The sequence below is a fragment of the Fistularia commersonii genome, chromosome 16, assembly GCF_037954325.1.
Source record: "Fistularia commersonii isolate RoL2024-O1a breed Wild chromosome 16, RoL_Fcom_v1.0, whole genome shotgun sequence".
Classification (NCBI taxonomy): Eukaryota; Metazoa; Chordata; class Actinopteri; order Syngnathiformes; family Fistulariidae; genus Fistularia; species Fistularia commersonii.
In genome coordinates, this window is record NC_141299.1 from 7,517,955 (window position 1) to 7,537,226 (window position 19,272).

At 41.7% G+C, this 19,272-nt stretch overlaps 1 protein-coding gene across 1 annotated transcript in view; it reads right to left on the reverse strand.

Moving 5' to 3' along the window:
- The window catches only part of midn (midnolin), a 28,734-nt gene extending 26,557 nt beyond the window's left edge, over positions 1-2,177 (reverse strand). The window contains exon 1 of the mRNA XM_086161826.1: positions 1,888-2,177. Coding sequence (XP_086017952.1) covers positions 1,888-1,963 — 76 coding nt within the window. The 5' untranslated portion in view covers positions 1,964-2,177. The remainder of the gene's footprint in view (positions 1-1,887) is intronic.
- Positions 2,178-19,272: the final 17,095 nt, after the last annotated feature.

A 19,272-nucleotide genomic window follows, 5' to 3' on the forward strand; every position in this document is an offset into this window, starting at 1 on the left:
TCATGAAAAACATCCCTGCGGGAGAGTCAACTACGCAAGACTCGGGTTCCTTTGTGTGGTCTTAATATGCGAAGACAAAGTCATTACGAGACGCTACATTGACGATGAAATATCGGGCTGAAACGCGAGCATGCTGTAATACCACGACGCATAAGTGCGCCTTTAAACGAAAAAAAAAAGATAAAATAAAAGCAAAGTCTCTTAAAAACAAAACGTAGTCCTCTTGTATTTAGTAAGCCGTTGAGAGTTTTACGGAAGGGGGCACGGGATCCGTAAGCTGCGAAGCCTCATGCGGCCGAAGAGAGAGGCGCAGCGCGCTCATAACCACCGCGGCTCCAGAGGGGGACCGACAATGGACATCTCAGAGTATCTTAGCGCCACCATCAGTAAACCACACCCACTTCCGAGAAGGGGCGGTCCGGCCAATCACAGCGGCGCTACTTCACAATGCTGCTGATCTCAGCCAATAGGAGACAGAGATCTACACCCACGTGGAGAGCAGGCGAGTTAAAGCCATTCATAATAAATTACAGTATACAACCAAATATGTGCCTTTGAAGCAGAAGCCTGCGGCACCCGAGGGGATCTGCGACCCCGCACTGGAGGGTCCACGCAGGATTCCCTTTGTATGGGAGCCGTAACCTATCACATTTTACATTGTGTATCTTTCAAAAATATCTATATGAATGTCCTTATGCGTATTCACATTTTGCTCAGTTAAGGTGTGTCTGATATAAACAGATCGCTGCACGCAGAGCAGAAGTAGCCCTCGTCATTGACTCCGCATTCAGTCACGCAACAACTCCTTATCTGCACAGCGGTGATGTCTCCCTGTGGCAGATTGTGCAACAACATTGTCCATCACATTCTACAAATAGACTTTGCTTTTTAGGTTATATCATAGACAGACAGGAAGTACCGACCAAAAAGGATGGTTATTTGAATCGGTAATAATAAAAGGTAATATTATGGTTGGACAATGAACGGAAAGTAAATGTTTTTTTTTTTTTTGGTAAATCTGGGTTACTGGTTAGGGCGTTATGACATTAATAGCAGTGACGCCATCCTCTTTCCCCTGACCTCAGCAACACGCTCAACCCACTGAAATAGTATGCAAATGACGCATTCGACTGGGCATTCTCTCCAGGTAGAGAGAGATGCAGGATAATGTGCCAGGAAATATCACGTGGAGATGCAATACCGCACATGAAATCTACCATGATAATTTGGAAGGAGTGACTGGTGCTGTGAAAGTTCTTTTTTTTCTAATCACCAACAACACTAGTCTGCACGAACGGCAGAAATGTAAATCATCAAGCGAAGCGTTTACTTGCAAAAAAACGATCTTGAAATTTAGCATGTATTGAAATAGCTGAAACTAGGATAACCGTTTATGACATTGAAGATGAATTCCTTATTTTTAACCAGCGAAGTTGACCTCTTTTAATTCTTCCAACGTGAGACCGGAGCGTAAAATACAAAGGTGGTCTGTCGCCACCCAGTGGCCACTTTTAAAATACTGATTCATAGTTTCGCTAAATTGAGTATTACTTCGCATACTTAGGTAATAGTGGGCAAATAGAGTGTAATCTCATTTTGCTCAAGCATCAAAAATAAAAATTCATAACAGGCTCGCTGTTAGTTGTTATCATGTAATAGTTGATCTATTACTTAGCATTAATTCCAGTCTGTTATTAATTACCATTCTTACAAACAACGTATTCTCAGTCCAAAAATTCGCATAGGTCTTAAAGGTTGTTAATACATTTTTTTAACGAATCACAAACGCGTCGGTGCTCAATCGGTTAACCGGCGACATAATCTCGCTCCATGTCAAAACTTTTACCGACGTGGTTTGAAGTAAACTATCAAACTGGTTGGACTCACCGATGATTTGGGCGAAAACGGTAAAGCTTCGCGCAGGGGTCAGCGGCGTTCCCGTCGGTTCCCCCAGCTTTGGCATGAAATGTAAAACCGCGATAGCTCTTGGATTAATCCAATCCCTCGAAAATCCACAAGATTGAATCAGGACCGGCTCTCTCTCTCTCCGGTCTGTCGCAGCTCGGTGGAGATGTGGCTTCGAGATGCCGCCGTGTGTTCTCGGCACGCCGGCGTCTTTCTCGGTTAGAAGACCGAAATCGGGAAGGTGAGACACCACCTCTTAACCGCCTGTTCTCGGATATGGGTGGAGAGCGCTCGGTGTTATGTCAGCATGTGATTTAAGGTGGTGTCGCTTGGCGGGTAACCGCTATTACGCGCGGCGCGCTCCCGAGTGATAAGAATGTGCGCACGTCAAAGCTGTCACAGATCGAGATACCTCACCGCACCGACGGCAGGAAGGGCCTTTAACCTCACCGGAAACGGAACAGCGGCATGTATCTCTCAGACGACCTTAAGAAAACTTCAATGAAATGAATTACTTGGCAACGCCGGGGTGTTGCCGGTCTTTGACGGCAGAAAAATGTTACTGGGCAACGGTGCAGGGAAACACACACCCGGGATACGAGAGTACGGACGCCGGTAAACGGAAACCGACCTACCGCGACCGTCAGATGAAGCAGAGCTGCGATAATCACTGCATCATATCTTGTACTTAACATTTAAACACAGACAGCTTTCAGTCTCAACGTGGACCTCGTTATAAGCATTTCTATCATTCTGCGATGCTTAGATAACAACAAGAAGAATCATGATAATGACAACAAAAATAATAATAACTTGTATACAGTAGTGTATTAACATAGACCTCATTGTAAGCGTTTCTCATAAGTATGCGCTGCTTAGATAATAATAATAATAACATCAACAAAATTAAAACAAAGTCAATGTAGCACAAAATCAACACTGACTTCACCAGAAGCAGTTCTTATAATTCTGCACTGCTTAGATAAAATGAAAAATAAAAAAAATCTATCTATCCAAGATCTATCTAACAACTACATGCGTGTACAACATGACAGATGTGTGGGTTGGTTGAGTACTGAGTTGCACAAAATCTAACTATGTGAATGTCACAAACGGTCACATACCGAGACAGAAGTTTATGTCAGATATTTGATATTCATTATAAGGTTCACATCAAGCACAAAAGTGTTGTTGTGCATTGTAACAAAAAGGGGGAGAGAGAGAGAGAGAGAGAGAAAGGACCTTAGAAGTCACACAGCATGCACCCGCTAGAGCAGTTCTTCGCTCTTGCCTCGGGACCAGGACAGACTGTCTGTCTGATTACAGAGACACTTCTCCCAACTGTGCACGGGACGGCATGCACCAGCATATTATTACACAGTCTGAGGACTGAATCATCCTCATGTGTCTACATGTGCCTGGGTGATAATGCAGCATGTGTTGAAAAGAAACATAGGCCTTATCTAAAGGAGTCTGCAAGCAAACAAAGCCAGACAAAGTCGCCTGTCTTTCTTTGCCCGAGCAGCTCCCTATCTTTCTATCGTCTCTCTCGTTCTCTGTGGGAGATGATGATTCAGTTGAACAAAGTAATAGGGGATGGATAAACTCCCTTCTCAAGCTGAAACACAACTCTTAGCTTGACTCAAAAGGCTGATTGCAATATAGCTTGTGATGATACTTGTCATTCCAGCAGGAGCGCATTACGGGACCTGAGCGTTTGAGCAGACCAAAGGCTAATGTGCAGTGATGTTTGTCACTCTGGCCACTTGAGAGTCACGTTCTGCTTTCAGCCATGAGATGCCTTGGCTATGCTATTCAGCAGCAATGGCTGTCAGCTGAGTTCAAGTCACGCATAACAGCCTGGTCTCATTTGACTGGATTAGTCTTTGTAGTGAGCTGAAATTCTGATACATTTTTGTGACGATATAAGCATGCCGCATGTAACCGCAGTCTATTGGTCCACATATTGTCATACCCTTTGTGTTTCTTATAGTAGAAAACACCCAATATATCCCTGTCCTGTCTCTGTGTTCTTACCACAAATGGACTTGGAGTCGAGTAAAAGAAGTGTGTTAATGCATACATTTGTCATGATGCATTTTAAAAGCAGAAATCTTTTTCGATATGTTGCAGTGCAGTAGGATACACATGGGTACATTTGTGATGGAGGATGCTAGAGCAGCCCCCATATGCAGACATTTACATGATAATGCATCATAGAGACTACTGGGAAGAGTTCATTGACTGGGTAGGAAGGCAGTGTGGGTGGGTTGTAAACACTTCACTTTGGATATCAGAACTGGTAGGACATAACAGCCTGTGCACGATTGGTTTGTGTGTCTGTGTGTGAACAACAACGCATGAGTTTGTAGTGTGAGAGACATGAGTGTGTGGGACATGTGTGGGCGTGCGTGTGTGTGGGTGAGCAGCATTCCAATCCATCAAAGTCACTAACGGGCCGTCCTCTGCCTCGGGAGAAAAATGGGCCATGTCCGACACACTCAGCGTGCTACTGTTGTTCTGCTGCCACCATTTCCTCCTGATTCATCCCCGGAGAGGCAGTGAGTGGGACAGACACACCTCAGCACACTCCCAGCAATACCAGGATGCTACCACATATCAGTGCCTACATACCTGATGTGTTGATGCATACAGCACGGAGTAGAACTCCTGGAATTCCTCAGACAAAGGCAGTCTTTACGGGAAATAGTGTGAGGCACAAGAACAGCATTCACCTTTCTTATATAAGCTTTTGCATAATTCTGTCGGTGAATTCCATTTTGTCGAGTTAGAAAGTCGTTTTTTTTTAAGATGTCACATATGAGATGTTTCAGCCATCTGGCTGTTCAACAAGTACATGTTTGACCTCGAATGCACATAGTTTTGCCACTATGTTGTGGACACAAAGAAAATCTTAATCCTGTTTTTCCTTACTTTGCATTGATTTGGACTGATCTGCTCAAATTTCACTCTAGGATTAACTAAGGGTTAGACTCACCCTCCTTTATTTAAGGGAGCTTTATACTTGATACTCTGTTAGAATTAAGATGGACGATGTCTGAGAATCAAATGGACTTCCAGGTATTACAGTGGTCTGTATGGGCAGATGGGTGGGTGAGGAGGAATTTTGCGGGTCACTGTTAAACAATAACAATGATGATTGAGAAACACATTACTGGCAGTGAATGACAAAGTTTTCTGTGAACAACTGTTCCTTGTAAGCTATTATCAAGAAAGGTGGGCGTTGTGTGGTGGAGTATTTCTCACAATCAAAACATTCTAAGCACCTGAGAAATACAATTGACATCAACAAAGAGACATTTTGACCACAGAAATAAAAGATACAAATAAATACTGTAAAATTCAAAACAATGGAAAACTGTACAGCAAAACCAAAACCAAGAGACATCTCTTGAATGCAGTTCCACTGGTAAATCTGCATGGAACTCCTTACATTAACAGATGGCATAGAGTTGATACAACGCTGTAAATAAGTATGATTTTGTTTTCTACATTCCAGTACTGTGTCTTGAGTAATGAATGAAAATGCCAGAAATGCTTCCTGAAGCAAAACATACCTGTTCATAGAATTTAAACCAGTGGAGTAGATTTTGCACAATCCTGCAGATAGGGCACATGTAGTATTCAAGATAAAATACTTTTTTCTATAACCCTCATTCCTGATAATGATAATGTAATATACTGAAAATATCAGTCTACTCTGTCTTCATTTCGGAGTGTTGATCTCTCCGAAAACAGAATGATTTCATCAAATATGTTAGCAAAGAAAATGGAACCAGTCATGCACCTGAATTTCTTCCGTTTAGATGAGTAAATCAGAGAGCATTCTATCCAATTGCTATCAAACATTTTACGTATAATTAATTCGGTGTCACGTCATGTACACCATGACTCATCACATGGTGAAATGGGAATTCAGTTCGGTTCATGTGCGAGTCAACACGCTGATGGAAAAACATGATAAAAGATCATTATTCTGACGGGAAAAAAGTGACACAATAGGAATGTTTCACCTTTGAATTTTTTCTCACCTTTTTATTACCTTTTTCTAACCACATTTCTATGTAGATAAAGGTGTTTGTTTTTTTTTAACAAAATAAGTGCTCAGGGATTTTGTCGATCCCCTGACAGCTTGAAGAAATGCAGTCCTTCGAGTGGCAGTGTTGAGTATATGCCGAATTTCAATTCCGAACACCTAGGATAGTGAGTCAACAGGAAGCCGAGGGGTGAGATTTGACTATGATTGTAATGGCTTGAGCGTGGCCAGGGCTTCTGATCCACACCTGCTGAAGGAAACCTGTTTGAAGTGCAGCATGTTCACCCTCCTCGCAGCACAGATGATAGATGACACATCTTGAACACTTCGGCTCTAGCCACTGATGGAGAGTGTCAAAGCCCTGCTCTGAGAAAGGGAGAATTTGTGAAAATTGTGTAATGAAAGGGACAAAAAAAGGAAGTGTTACTTTAAAGTTGGATTTAGTCACTGTTTATTGCAACTTCTGATATTCCAAGCTGGGGACATTGTAACCAGACCCTCATTTCTATCATCATGAGTCAAGACATTCCCAAGTGTTTTGTCCTGAAAACTTTGCTGAAACTTGACCTCACAAAAATGACACATGTAAACTTTGTGGTTTGATTATGGTATGTAGTATAAAGTTTATCTTCTTTAGTTTAGCAAAAGATTAGTAAATGCAAAACATCAGAAGATTGAAAAGCTGCCAAAGACAGGCTGGATATCGTCCAAACGTTTCCAAATCATGCTTACTATATTGTGCCTCAAAAGCACATTCATCTGTGGGATGAGTGTATAAAGAGTAACTGCTGAAGAAAAATATGTTCTGTTTTTGTTATTCATTTGCAACAATCTAGATCTCTTGGGACTGCTGCTAGGACTTTTTAAATGATGTATTACTTTAATACAGATAGCACTTTATGACCTTCCTGCAAAGCACAGATCAGATTATCATCTCGCATTTTCACAGATGGTATGTTGTGCTTTTCAAAGGTAAATATTACCCAAGTAATGAGACAAAATTTAAGTCTTGGCTAACAAGCTCAGCCATTTGTAGCCTCATCTCACATGGAGTGTACTGTGTGTAATGAAGTTAACAAGGTTGTACATTTTATATTTGATTGTCATGTTATTGTTATCTATCCTACAGTGTCACAAATACCATCAAAATGCTCCAGCTGCAGCCAGCTCAACACAGCATCTTATAAAAAGGTCTGATCTCTCCCTTGTCTCTGAATTTCCAATGGAAATATCAGCAGTGATGTGACTGAGGCCTGATGTCTCTTTATCTTGGTTTTGTGAGGAAAAGCAATGCTATTCATCCGTATTTCATCTTGCATTTATCTGTCTTGCTTCTTGTTTGTCACTGAGCACAGCTACATAGCCCTGATTACTAAAGAAGCTAAAGCGGGGCACGGAATGAAACAGCAGATTGGTATTTTAAAATAATCACAGCTTGGCTGAATATTGAAATATATAAGCAGTCATGGGTTGCTTGACTGACTGTGACTGAGTAGAATGTGAAGGAATCAAAAATCTTGATATGAATTTGTGTCAAAACACAAACAAACAGCTAAATTACCATTGACGTGATGCAAAGCCAAATACTAAACAAGTTTTTCATGACTAATGATACAGGCACTGTCGGAGGTGCGACAGGCCTAAGGCCCAGCAGGAAAGACCATCTCCCTGTAACGAATAATACATTTCTGGGACAGTAACTACTGTGAATTGAGCAGTTGGAGTCCAGGAAAGACTGGAGGACAACCAGGAGAGACTGGTGGTCGCATGATAGACAGCATCGGGAGATGCAGACTAGTGACCCTACACTCAAGGTTTCCCAAGAGGAAGACACACAAAGCCAACTGCGAAGAAGAAACAAAGAAACCTGAAGGCCCTCCAGGAGGCAGAATGAAAGAAGGGCTTACAAGGATAGACCACATGATAATGAACACAAAGATACTGACAAAAGAGAAGATCTCAAGGAGGTTCGGACTGGCCGAGAAAAACAACTGTGAGGGGTGGTAGTCTGATGCAACCTTGCACTGCCCCCGTAAGAGCAGTTCAGACAAATGGGATCCAAGGCCAGGTTGACAACACAGCGCCAATGGGCCCGATGTTTCAGAGGAAGAGTAAGTGGAAAGGAGAGTTGAGGAAGGAAGGGATGCTGATGAACCCCAAGAAATGAACCCAGTAGCACCTACAGGTGACCCAAGAATGGAGGCGAGTCAAAGGGCCAGGAACCTGAAGAACCAACTCCAAAGGAATAAGATCAAGTGGCCAAAGGCCAATGAGGCTGAGGAGTGGAGAAAGTTGGACTAACATCTGTGATGCAAAATGCCCTCTGCGGGTCAGTGGTAGCCAAGCTAAACCTGTTTGGGGATATTTTGTATGAAGAATGCAGCAAAAGGTACGGCATGGGGACCATCAGAGAAACCGTGGCAAGATCAAAGGGTAGAAGGGAGAAAGAGATCGATGACCCAGTGGCAAACAGAAGTGTTGGAGGGAGGCAAAGGAGGGCCAGAAAGACCTCTGGGATAAGATCAGAAGATGTCTTGCCTACCTCAGGGGGACTGAATGTATCAGAAGATACAGAAGGAGAAGGAAAGATCAAGTTTCTTCAGGAATCCATTGCATGTACGCTCCTTGAAGAGAAGACAATTGGAATCTTGGATATCTCCAGTGAAGAACTGCAGGAGAACATCCATGCTCCATGTAGTGACCAAGCAAGGAACACCCCCAAAGGCTCGTCAGGGTATGTGCCTAGACCCTCAGAACCATCAGCCCTATTTGATGCGTCACCAATCAAGCTCAGCACGGTCAGGCAGATGGTCCAATGAGCAAGATCTACTTCAATACCAGGCCAGAATGGAATACCATGCAACCCATATAAGAACTGTCCAGAAGTGCTGAGGCTGCCATGGACCCTGATGAGAATCCCCTGGACTAAGCGCAGCATACTATCTGAGTGGCAAAGGGCAGTGGCAGTTTCTATTTCCTAACAGCAGAATGCCAAGGCCATCGAGCACTTTGGGAGCATAGCCCTACCAAATGTGGAGGGCAATATTTACTTCTCCATGATGGCAAGAAAAATGACCACCTACTTCACACTTGCCAAGCAATGATCACCAGGGGCGGACCGGAAGATGGAAGTAGACCTGGGTAAGCAGCTCCAGTTCCCACAGGAAATATGGAGCACCACCTTGAGACCAGCTGTGGTGCTGTGGTCTGCAGCTGTGAAGTCAGCAACAATGATTGAGCTGACGGTGCTATGGGAGGAGGGACTGGAAGCTTCCAATGAGAAAAAGAAGGCAAAGTATTCAGACCTGGTTGCAGAGTGCAGAGAAAGTGGATGGGTTGTGAGGCTTCTCCCAGTGGAGTTGGGAGCCAGAGGCTTTGTGGGCAAGTGACCATCACACCTGCTCAAGGATCTGGGCCTACGTGGAGCCACATTTAGTAGATACACCGAAGAACTATTTGGGGAAGTAGAGAAAGCAAGCCACTAGATCTATCTGAAACAGCAAGACAAGGCTTGGGGAACAACATTCAGTTAGGTTTTGCTGCTGGGGGTGTCAGGGAGACATCCTTGTTCACTGCCCCGCCACCAGGAAATATTCTGGGTTAAGGGGCGAAACATCAGGGAGCATAAGTCCCTGAAGGAAAACATTACAGTATACAGTCAGGTTTAGGCCTGCCTCAGGGAAGAGGACACCCTTGCCATGCATAGTCCACCACAGACACCATCAGAGGTGTCACAGCCCTAAGGCCCAGCAGGAAAAACCACCTCCCTGTAACAAATAATGGTCTCTTATCCAGTCCCACCGCTCTCATTTCATCCAGGAAGAAACCTTACATGAACTTACACTCCAGTTTTTCTTCCTCAGTGTTTACCTCACAGCTTGGTCAAATAATTCAGAACAGACTAAATAGAAATTTCTTGCATGCCAAGGACAGACAAATAAAAAGCAAGAGTAAAATAAACATGTATCAAGTTTGTGCATATACATGTGTCCTTTCTTTTGTTTCCAAAACCAATGAATGCAAAGCACTGCCTCTATCGACCCTAAGGTTGCTGCAGACCACAAGACAGTAGTTTCAGGACCATACATCTGAGTTATTATGCTTCCTTCCTTCACATGTGCGAGTTAGTACATCAGGAAATATGTGCATGGATTTTGTTGCAATTTAAATCACACTGCTTTTTTAAATTCTCCGAAGAGTCACTTGGTTTTACAACAAAAGGACTTGGACCTAACTACTTTAAAAAGGTTTCGGAAAGCATGATCTTCTCTCACTCTCTCTCTCTCTCTCTCTCTCTCTCTCTCTCTCTCTCTCTCTCTCTCTCTCTCTCTCTCTCTCTCTGTCAGAGATAATCGGTGTAACAATCCAACCATGTTACTTGTGAGGGTGAATTCTTTGTTTTTATACTGTTACATTTTAGGTGGTTCAGTAATGAGGTCATTTTTTTTTCATTTTTTTTTTTCAAATATACTGAGGGTTACATTAGGGGACCAAAATTTTGCTTCAATCTGTCTATTCAACATTATTAAGGCACTATACTGCCAAGAGTGTCTTTGCTAAAGGAGGGAATTTGGATTTGAATCTTTTCCATGGGCCCGTCCAGACCAGGCAAAACATTGACTAATTAACACCTTGGATTTTCTTGTTAACTCCATTAAACACAGAGAAGCTATTGATGGACCATGTAAGAGATTTTCCGGTGTTATTTTCTTTATTAGGTAGGTCGTTTTTCTCATTTCATTCTGGTCAAGAAAGTGTCGGTCCAACAATGGCGTGTTATTTATTTTAGTAATGTCCATCATTAACATTGTTTGCTCGCAGCTGAATTGAAATGTGTATGCAGTATATCATTGTAATTTGAGCTTCTTTGTGGATCCTGTGAGAATGCAATGTGCTGTAATATCTTGGCCTATCACATTAGTAACAGGGTATTTCACACTGTGCTCCATTTTCAGGGCTTCTACTGTGAACTATTTGTCTTCTTCACAGTCCTGCTTGATGTGACACTGCACACTCATAGGACACTCGCAGCCTTGCTCCTCTTCCAAACCCTATATTCAGGACTGTCAACCACTTACTGTACAGACTAATCCAAATGGTGTAAATTCAACACCCCCACAAAGTGGACTTGATAATTGCTGCCTTTTACAGAGCCAGTCTGCTCACACTAAAAGGCCCACAATAGGACTCAGGCTGGAACTGGGCTGAATGTGCTAAATAAGCTAATAAAATCCACCCACAGGACACAAGCCGGGCATGATAAGAACCTTTATAGCTGTGAAACTCGGCCAAGCTGGCAGGGTGTTAGCTCTATCAGTTTGTTTATTTGTCTGTTTGACAGCCTACGGCATAGTGCCAGGGGGACTGGTGGTCCTAACAAAGGTTAGGTGTCAGCGTGGAGAGTATTAAATAGTACACAAGTGAGTAAGGGCAATTGGAAGGAAGTGAGTGAGAGAGCCTGAGAGTAGGCAGTAAGTGTGGGTGGCTGGGTAGGTGGTTTTGGCACTGAAGAATGGCCTTCTCGGATATATTACTTCTGGTAAAACAAAGATCTGCGATGGCTCTGCCCATTGGTTCAGTAAAATCAGTTGTAAAATGTTGCTGTTTGGGGTCAGTGTGAGCAGAGGTGATACCAAATCAGTTCAGGAACAGCATGTTAGTAGTGTGTACTGGTGCTTGCCTAACTTTTACATTTAGAAGAATAAGATCTGCAATAACAGCACTGTGTGCGTGTGTGTACAGTACATAGTGATGAATACCAGATGGAGGCATTTCCTTTGTTGGTGCAAGCAAGTTCAGAAATTGCCAAAACACCGTGCTCTCCTCCCACACGGTTGAATACTTCCACACACACACCCACACACACTCCAGAAACCCTGCCCAGTAATACATCTCCATGCGTAGCTTAGGGCAAGGTAAAGCTTCAGGGTAATGCAATCTTAGCTGGCACTCCTTAGTTTTATGTCTCTGCTGTTGTCTTTCTCTCCTCCACCCATAGTCCTTGCAATGGCACTTTTGCTTCATTAGCTTTTTAAAATCCATCTTCTGCTGCAGGAGAAAAGGTCATCCTTTTTATTCAATCACTTTTCTTCTTTTTGTTTCTTAACTTTCTTTTCAGCGGGGTCTTTGCTCAGCAAACCAAGTCTTTGCTTTGGAGTTGACGTGCAGTAATCTAATCACTGATATCTGAGGTCATGAAGGATCACAATCTGACCAGCAGGTTGAGCAGAGAGTTGATCTCATTTGTGACGTCATTCAAGATGACCACACGCCAGTCTTCTCCCTATCAGATTCTTAAAATAGTTGCTCCATGCCCAATGGTGACATCATCTTTTCCCGTCTTTGCCATCCCCTTTCTCATTCCCTCTTCCCACTTTTCACTTACTCTGCCTCTGTTTGGTCTGCATTGATAAAAGCAGTAAAATCACAATGGAGGGGTCATCACACTATATGCTGAATCTCAAACTGTTATTCTCATTATAAAGCATGTTCCACGATTTTAATAAGATGATTGCCTCTAAAAATGGGAGTGAATAGGGCCTTCCAAGCCCAAAAGTTTTACACCACATGAATGACATTCAAGCAATAATGTTGAAATTATTGAAATGCCACTGTCATTTCGAAGAAGTGGTGTATTTGGATACTGAAAACGAATGAAGTTAAATATTTACTGCGCATGGGTGGGCTAGCAGGCAGCTAATGGGAGTCACACGGGGTGGCTGAGACCTCTCTATCCAACTAATGGACAACAGTTAAGGTTAAACAGCCTTTATTCTAGAGAGCAAGACTGTCTCTCTCAATTAAAGTGTTACTCTTCAAAATCACTCTATTCTCCATTATTATTATCATCATCATCATGTGTATTCATGGGAAAAGTAACAACACGTTTCCTCCAAAAGATTCTAACCATAAATATTAAGTTTACGATGCAGCTAACATCCCTTATTTACTTCTGTAATTTTATAATTGCGTTTTTAAAAGAACCTTAACTATGTTTCTTCGATTGCTTTATTAGCCTCGTTATCATGTGGCAATCGTATGATTTTGGTTTTAGGACCATCATTTGGCAAAAAGATAATCTTGTTAATCATTATAAGAAATGCTGATTGCAAAATATGCCTGGCAATGGAATAATGATGCAATCTTTTTTGAAGTGGTTCCTCAAACCATTGCTTCTGCCATTCACCTCAACAGCAGAAGCCGTAGTGACAGATCTGTAGTAGGAACTTCATTGTCTGGAGAGGGTTACATAAACAAATATGAATAATCATCATTCATCTAGTGTCAGTATATCTCTTCATTAAATACTTCATATTCAGTAACAGGCCTGAAGCATAAATCATGTGATAACCAGCCTCATTACTCTCCACTCTCTTCTATATATAGTCATGATCTCTTCTAATGATACATCATGCAGGCAGCCAGCCAACTATAAGTTCATCGTCAATTAGCCAGTCTTGTCTATTTATATTGTAGCAGTTGACCTATTTGGTATGACTGCTCATTAAGAAATGTTGCTGTCATTGCAAGTCATCAGGTGTAATGTTTGTTTAGGTGAAATCATCAGTACAGTACATCATACTGTTTTCATCAATCATCAATGATTAAACCTCCAGAAAGCCAGATTTTCTATTTGCATATGACAGGGCTGTTATGAAATTCAGTTTGATTTATCACAAGATTTTGTAAGCTGGCAAATAAATAAAGAAGTATACAGTATATCAGTCTTCAACTTCATCAGCTAAGTCCAGGTTTCTAAATAATAATTATCTTGAAAACATAACAAGTCATGTTAGTTAAATATGGATTAAGGTGTACGTGTGTATTATCGCTGAGAATGGTTTTCAGTTATTTTGCAGTGACAAATGGCACTTTTTCCAGGATGTATTTCATTTCTTGAAATGTATCTGCAGTAAAAAGAGGATTTTATCCAGGCAATCAGCTTTGACATATGACATGTATTTGTCAGTCAACTGATTTACATCTTTGGTTTAAATAGTACAACACACTTACCAAAAAAGCCAACCTTCATTATCATGTCTTGGGTTCCCTAAACTATTCCTCAAAGGCCTGAATGACATTGAAATCCCTCTATTGTTTATGTTGGACTAATCAATAAATGTTAGAATCTGAAAATGGTGAACAATGTGGCTACTAAATATTTATATTGATATTCAATATTAAGTCTAATTAATTACATAAAGTAATTCATGGAGGTCTAAAAGCTGCTTGTTTATTTAACATTTATGGCCATACATAGTTTTCATATGTAATGTCATCTCTAGTTGACCTTTTCACAGCCATTTGTATATTGCTCTTCTATTTGGAGTCATGGAACATCCCCACCTTCCAAGCCTCTGTGTAATCAGTCAGTAGCTGCATTCTGAGCATATCTGGCCGAGGATGAACTCGCACAAAACACATGCCCGTGCAACAAGTCATTTGCCAAACTGTTAGGCTGCATGTCATGACAAGGCCGTAAAACTTGGGCTTGTGTTTTTTTTGTTGTTGTTTTTTTTTTTTTTTTCCATAAAATTGGAGTAAAGTTGATTTATGTGTATTTGCATCATAAAGAACCCTCCCTGTGAAACTATCTGTTGACATTTGCATTGAGGTCAGTGTTTCTCATTGTGGAGTCCAAGATGCTGTTGAGCTGATAAATCTGACATAAATGAGAGCGAGGTCAAGGGAGATATGGCGGAGGAAAGAAGAATCCTCTGGGGTGTCGGAGGGAATCAACATGGTCTTTTCCTCATGATAGACAGTACAGAAAGAGGAAATGTGAATATTATGAGTCATGAAAATGTGTCTGATAGAAAATTAAAGAGGACTTTTTTCCTCGCTTTACACATGGTTCACCAACACTGGAATCCAGACACCCTCACAGCCGCCCTTTGTGTGTTCAGGGAGTTATTTCTGCCTGCTTTGGGTGTCCTAGGTGGAAACTAGCTTGCTTGCATATTTTCCTACAATGCTTTCAGTGCAAAGCTTGTGACTCTGAAGCCACAATGAGTTGTCAGTCACTCTTGAGGGAGGAAAAAGTATCACCTCGCCCAGAGGGTTGAGCTAGGCTGCTGAAGGTTAAAGTGAAGCAGGTTTGCAGTTGTCATCTTGGGATATATGCCATGCCACACTGATAATGGATATTTTGCCTACAAAAGAATGACATGAACCAGTGTTTAAATTTGTTACTTTGTTCCCATTTGGTCACAGACAAACTCTCTGTTTCTGACAAAACCATTTGTCATACTGTATCAGCATCAGGGGGGATTTTTTGCAGTGTAAACTATTTACAAATGCTGACTAGGTGTGACTAATAATCTTTCTTTTCTTTTCAGCATTTCTCAGCTTAATTTGCATATGATCCCTTTCTTACATAACGCCAATAGCAGATACTTTACGCACACATGCATTCATTTACACGCATAAATCTTTATATTCCTTCTATCTTTTTCGTGTGCGAGAATATTTTGTGACTTGACCCCAGTTATGTAAAAAATGTTGCCTACGTTATTGTGTTGGCTATTTATAATCCCATTTAAGGTCCTGTTAATGCCCTCAACAGTACTGGCATTGACGACGCACTGACTGTGAAATATGTTATGGCTGCCTGTACCTATAGTCAGCAAACTATATATTCCTCATGCCATACGATAAATGGCCCAACACATCTGTCAGTACATCTGCTGTTGGAAAAGGTAATAATCACTGAGATTTGAATATATTCAGTGTTAGTCTTGAAAATTTCAAACACATAAAAAATATGGGGATCCAAAAATGGCTCAAGAAAAAAAAAGAATGGCGGACTGGATAAGCCCCCTCTGATGTGATTGCTTTGCCACAATTGTCCCTTCCCCAACCCCATCTCTCACACAGAAGTACGGAAGTCTAAAACAGGGGTGTTCCTTGTGCCGACAATACAATCAATAGGGGCAACAAATAACCAATTGCACTTCAAGGATAACTACAGTGCTAATATTCTCTTGTGTGTGAATGTGTTCTCACATGTCCAGGCAGTGCCAGTAGTTGTTTTGGGAACAGGGGACACAGCAACGCAATACAGCCAGTGACAGTCAACAGGAAAATATGTGAAAGACGATAGAAAAAGACTGATGGCTTGATGGACAGATCACATGGGAGTGAGTGATTTGAACAGAAGAGGAAAAAGTTTTTGATATCCAGGGCAGGAAAATTGCAATCATCCTGGGAATGACTAACTCACAGGAGGACAGGAGCAGTCAAACGTCATCTTGACTCAGGGATCAGTGTTCGCTCCCTTGTTTGGGAAGAATCAAGTTCCTGCGCCAGGATTAGCAGCATTCAGATGATACTACAGTTAGCTTTAGCTTACAGTTGTCATCTCAGGTGACCCCTTTGCAGGGGCTGTGGGGTGTCTCATGACGCAAACATGAACTCCTGCACAGATGGCAAGAGTTCCACCTGTGCTACTATCTAATGCGTTTATGAAATGAAAAGGAAAATCAGAGTGTGCCTCTACGTCAGCTTCACATCTAAACATAGATCTATGATATATATAACGTCAGAGGGGGCATGAAAGGACAAGCTGCTCATCATATCTCCAGGAACAGCACCTGAATTTCTGGGTTGAGACTGAAGTTCTGGTGCCTTATGGCATGATATCTTTATACATGTTTTCTTCTCCTTCAGCATCATTGTCCCAACCATTTATAATTTCCTGTGTCCAGACATGCATTCATATTGCGAACAAATCTTGGATCTGACTCCTCTGAGCCCCACAGCATGTGACACCTCCAGCTGGAACTATCATCTCCTTTGTCAGCAACTCTGGAGAAAAACAAATATTTCACACAGCAGCCTTAAAGCTAAGGCTTAAGAAGATCTTTTACAAGAAATATTATAGATATATATATAACAGATATTATATAAAAATATCATATAACACCAGCCATTTTCACATCTATCTATCTATCTATCTATCTATCTATCTATCTATCTATCTATCTATCTATCTATCTATCTATCTATCTATCTATCTATCTATCTATCTATCTATCTATCTATCTATCTATCTATCTATCTCTGTTTGTCTGGGTAGTACCACAGATAATGCAGTGACCAAAACATCTGTAAAATTATTAATTGCATGGTTAGGGTTACTTTTTTAAATCTAAATAGGCTCCTCATTCCTGTGTGAATATGCATAGACACACACACACAAGGATGGAAAAGGACTCTACCTCGTCCACAAAAACACTCATGGCAATGATTACCTGCCTTGCCACTCAGGGGCCATTTGCTGTTTCCACAAAGCTGATTATCACACCCCTACAGCAGGCTGTGTTTGCGGCTTTGCGATTTTCTCCCAAATGCCCACACTGCTATTTGTAGAAATGATACCTTGCCGGAACAAGCTGAAATATGTTTGTATTTGTGTGAATGTTTGTGTCTGGATGAGTACTTGCGGCTGTGCCTGGCTGTTGTGTGTGTGTGTGTGCTGGACGGGTGGGTGGAATGGAAGGCTGTAAGAATGGAGGGATGGATGACACAAACAGGGCACAGTGGTGGGAGGCTCGTGTCAGGGCCCTACACCCACTATCAGGCTGGATGCAGTATCTGACAGCTGACTGAGAGTCTGCAAGCCCCCTCTTTACACAGCCCCACCAAAAGGTCAGAACTTCAATCAGCTCCACTCTCTGGATGCCTCTCTTTCTCTCTTACCAACACAGAGTTTCAAATCGCCCCCTTGATGCACACTTAGAAGTGCTTGACCGTATCTTGTAGGTGAAAAACTTCACTTTTACAAGCACAAAAATTCAGCCATCATATCTTATCATCAGCTACAGTTTATCCACTGTATATTTAAGTTTACAAGGCAGATGTTTAAGGATGCTGGATAATTATATGGGTCCAGTCATTTTTGTGGGTTTTGGTATGTGAAAAACTCCTTTGCTCACCCGACCTTTCACTCAAACCATTTTCCAGACCCTTAATTTCCTCTGAGGTGTCTTATTACTTTTCACACATCAGACACTTTCATTATCCTGGAGCCTGTCCCAAGCTACAGATATATACTTTTGGTGCAGATTATCAAAGATGAAATCTATCGGTTAAAAATGTCTGTCAAAGAAAGGGAAAATAAAAATAAGGTTTTGTTTGAGGATTGTAATAACAACCCCCCCACTCCATTTTAAACACAGCCACTGTATTATTCACTGATTAGTTTTCTTCTTTCATAACTGTGCAGGGTATATCACCAGGTCTCCTAGGCTGTCAGCTACACAAATGATCATTAACATGAGGAAGGGAATGTCAATGGGGATGCATTTGAAGTGTGCCCTACGATATTATCAGACTGAAAAAAAAAAAAGCTAAAAGAGATTAAGAGGATTTCTATTTGAGCATGATATAAGAGACTCTCATCTGACTTTCTATCCCAATGAGGTTAAACTCGTGCAGTCTCTGGATCCATAGAGCCAGCACTCGGGCAGCCTCAGAACAATCCTCAAGGTAACATCCTGCTGTCTGTAAATGGTGTGCATCTCAGCGCCCTATATGTATATTTGGCTCATTTAAAAGTAAGAAAAGCAGTAGTCATATAAAGAAACTAAAAGCACTTTGGCCCTCTTTGTTTTTGTTATACTTGACTCAATAGACTGGAATGAGCTCTCAATGAGCTGAAAGCTGCCACTTAAACATTAAATCATGGATTGTCATTGCTGGTATCATGTTGCTCACTCAGATGGAGACAAGGTATTCTTTTAATTACAGTGCATGACCATCGATGAGAGACAGAGAATAACTTACCATAGGCCTCATCGGCCCCAGAACATCACTGAGTGACTCTTCACTGAGGGCTCTCACTGAATCCTTTATCAATGCACAGCACTTCACCACTTCTGCATTGATGCGCAGCAATTCAACACTTGGGTCAGACAGTTCATGTGTGAGGCATCTACTCCATTAGACTGCCTAGTTTTGAGATTTAATGATTTTGACCCAGATTTTGACCGCACTGAAAAAAAAATCATCTGGCCTTGTAACATACCAAACAGGCTTTAATTAAAGCGTGCCCATTTTTGGAACATTCACCGAGTTATTGTTACATGACCACTGGAAACCACACATGCACATGGAAAGCACATGGTAATTTTACAGCATTTCCTTTTTGTCGAGTGACACTGAAGCAGATGGGAAAAAAAATAAAAGAATTGAGATTGGTTTCAACATCCCCTTTAATAAATCGGGACTAAAGAAGTGGTGGTTTTGACACGAACGTTTAATCTTGCCTGTCTGAAGTGTTACTCACATGTGTCCAGGCCCTCAGGCCC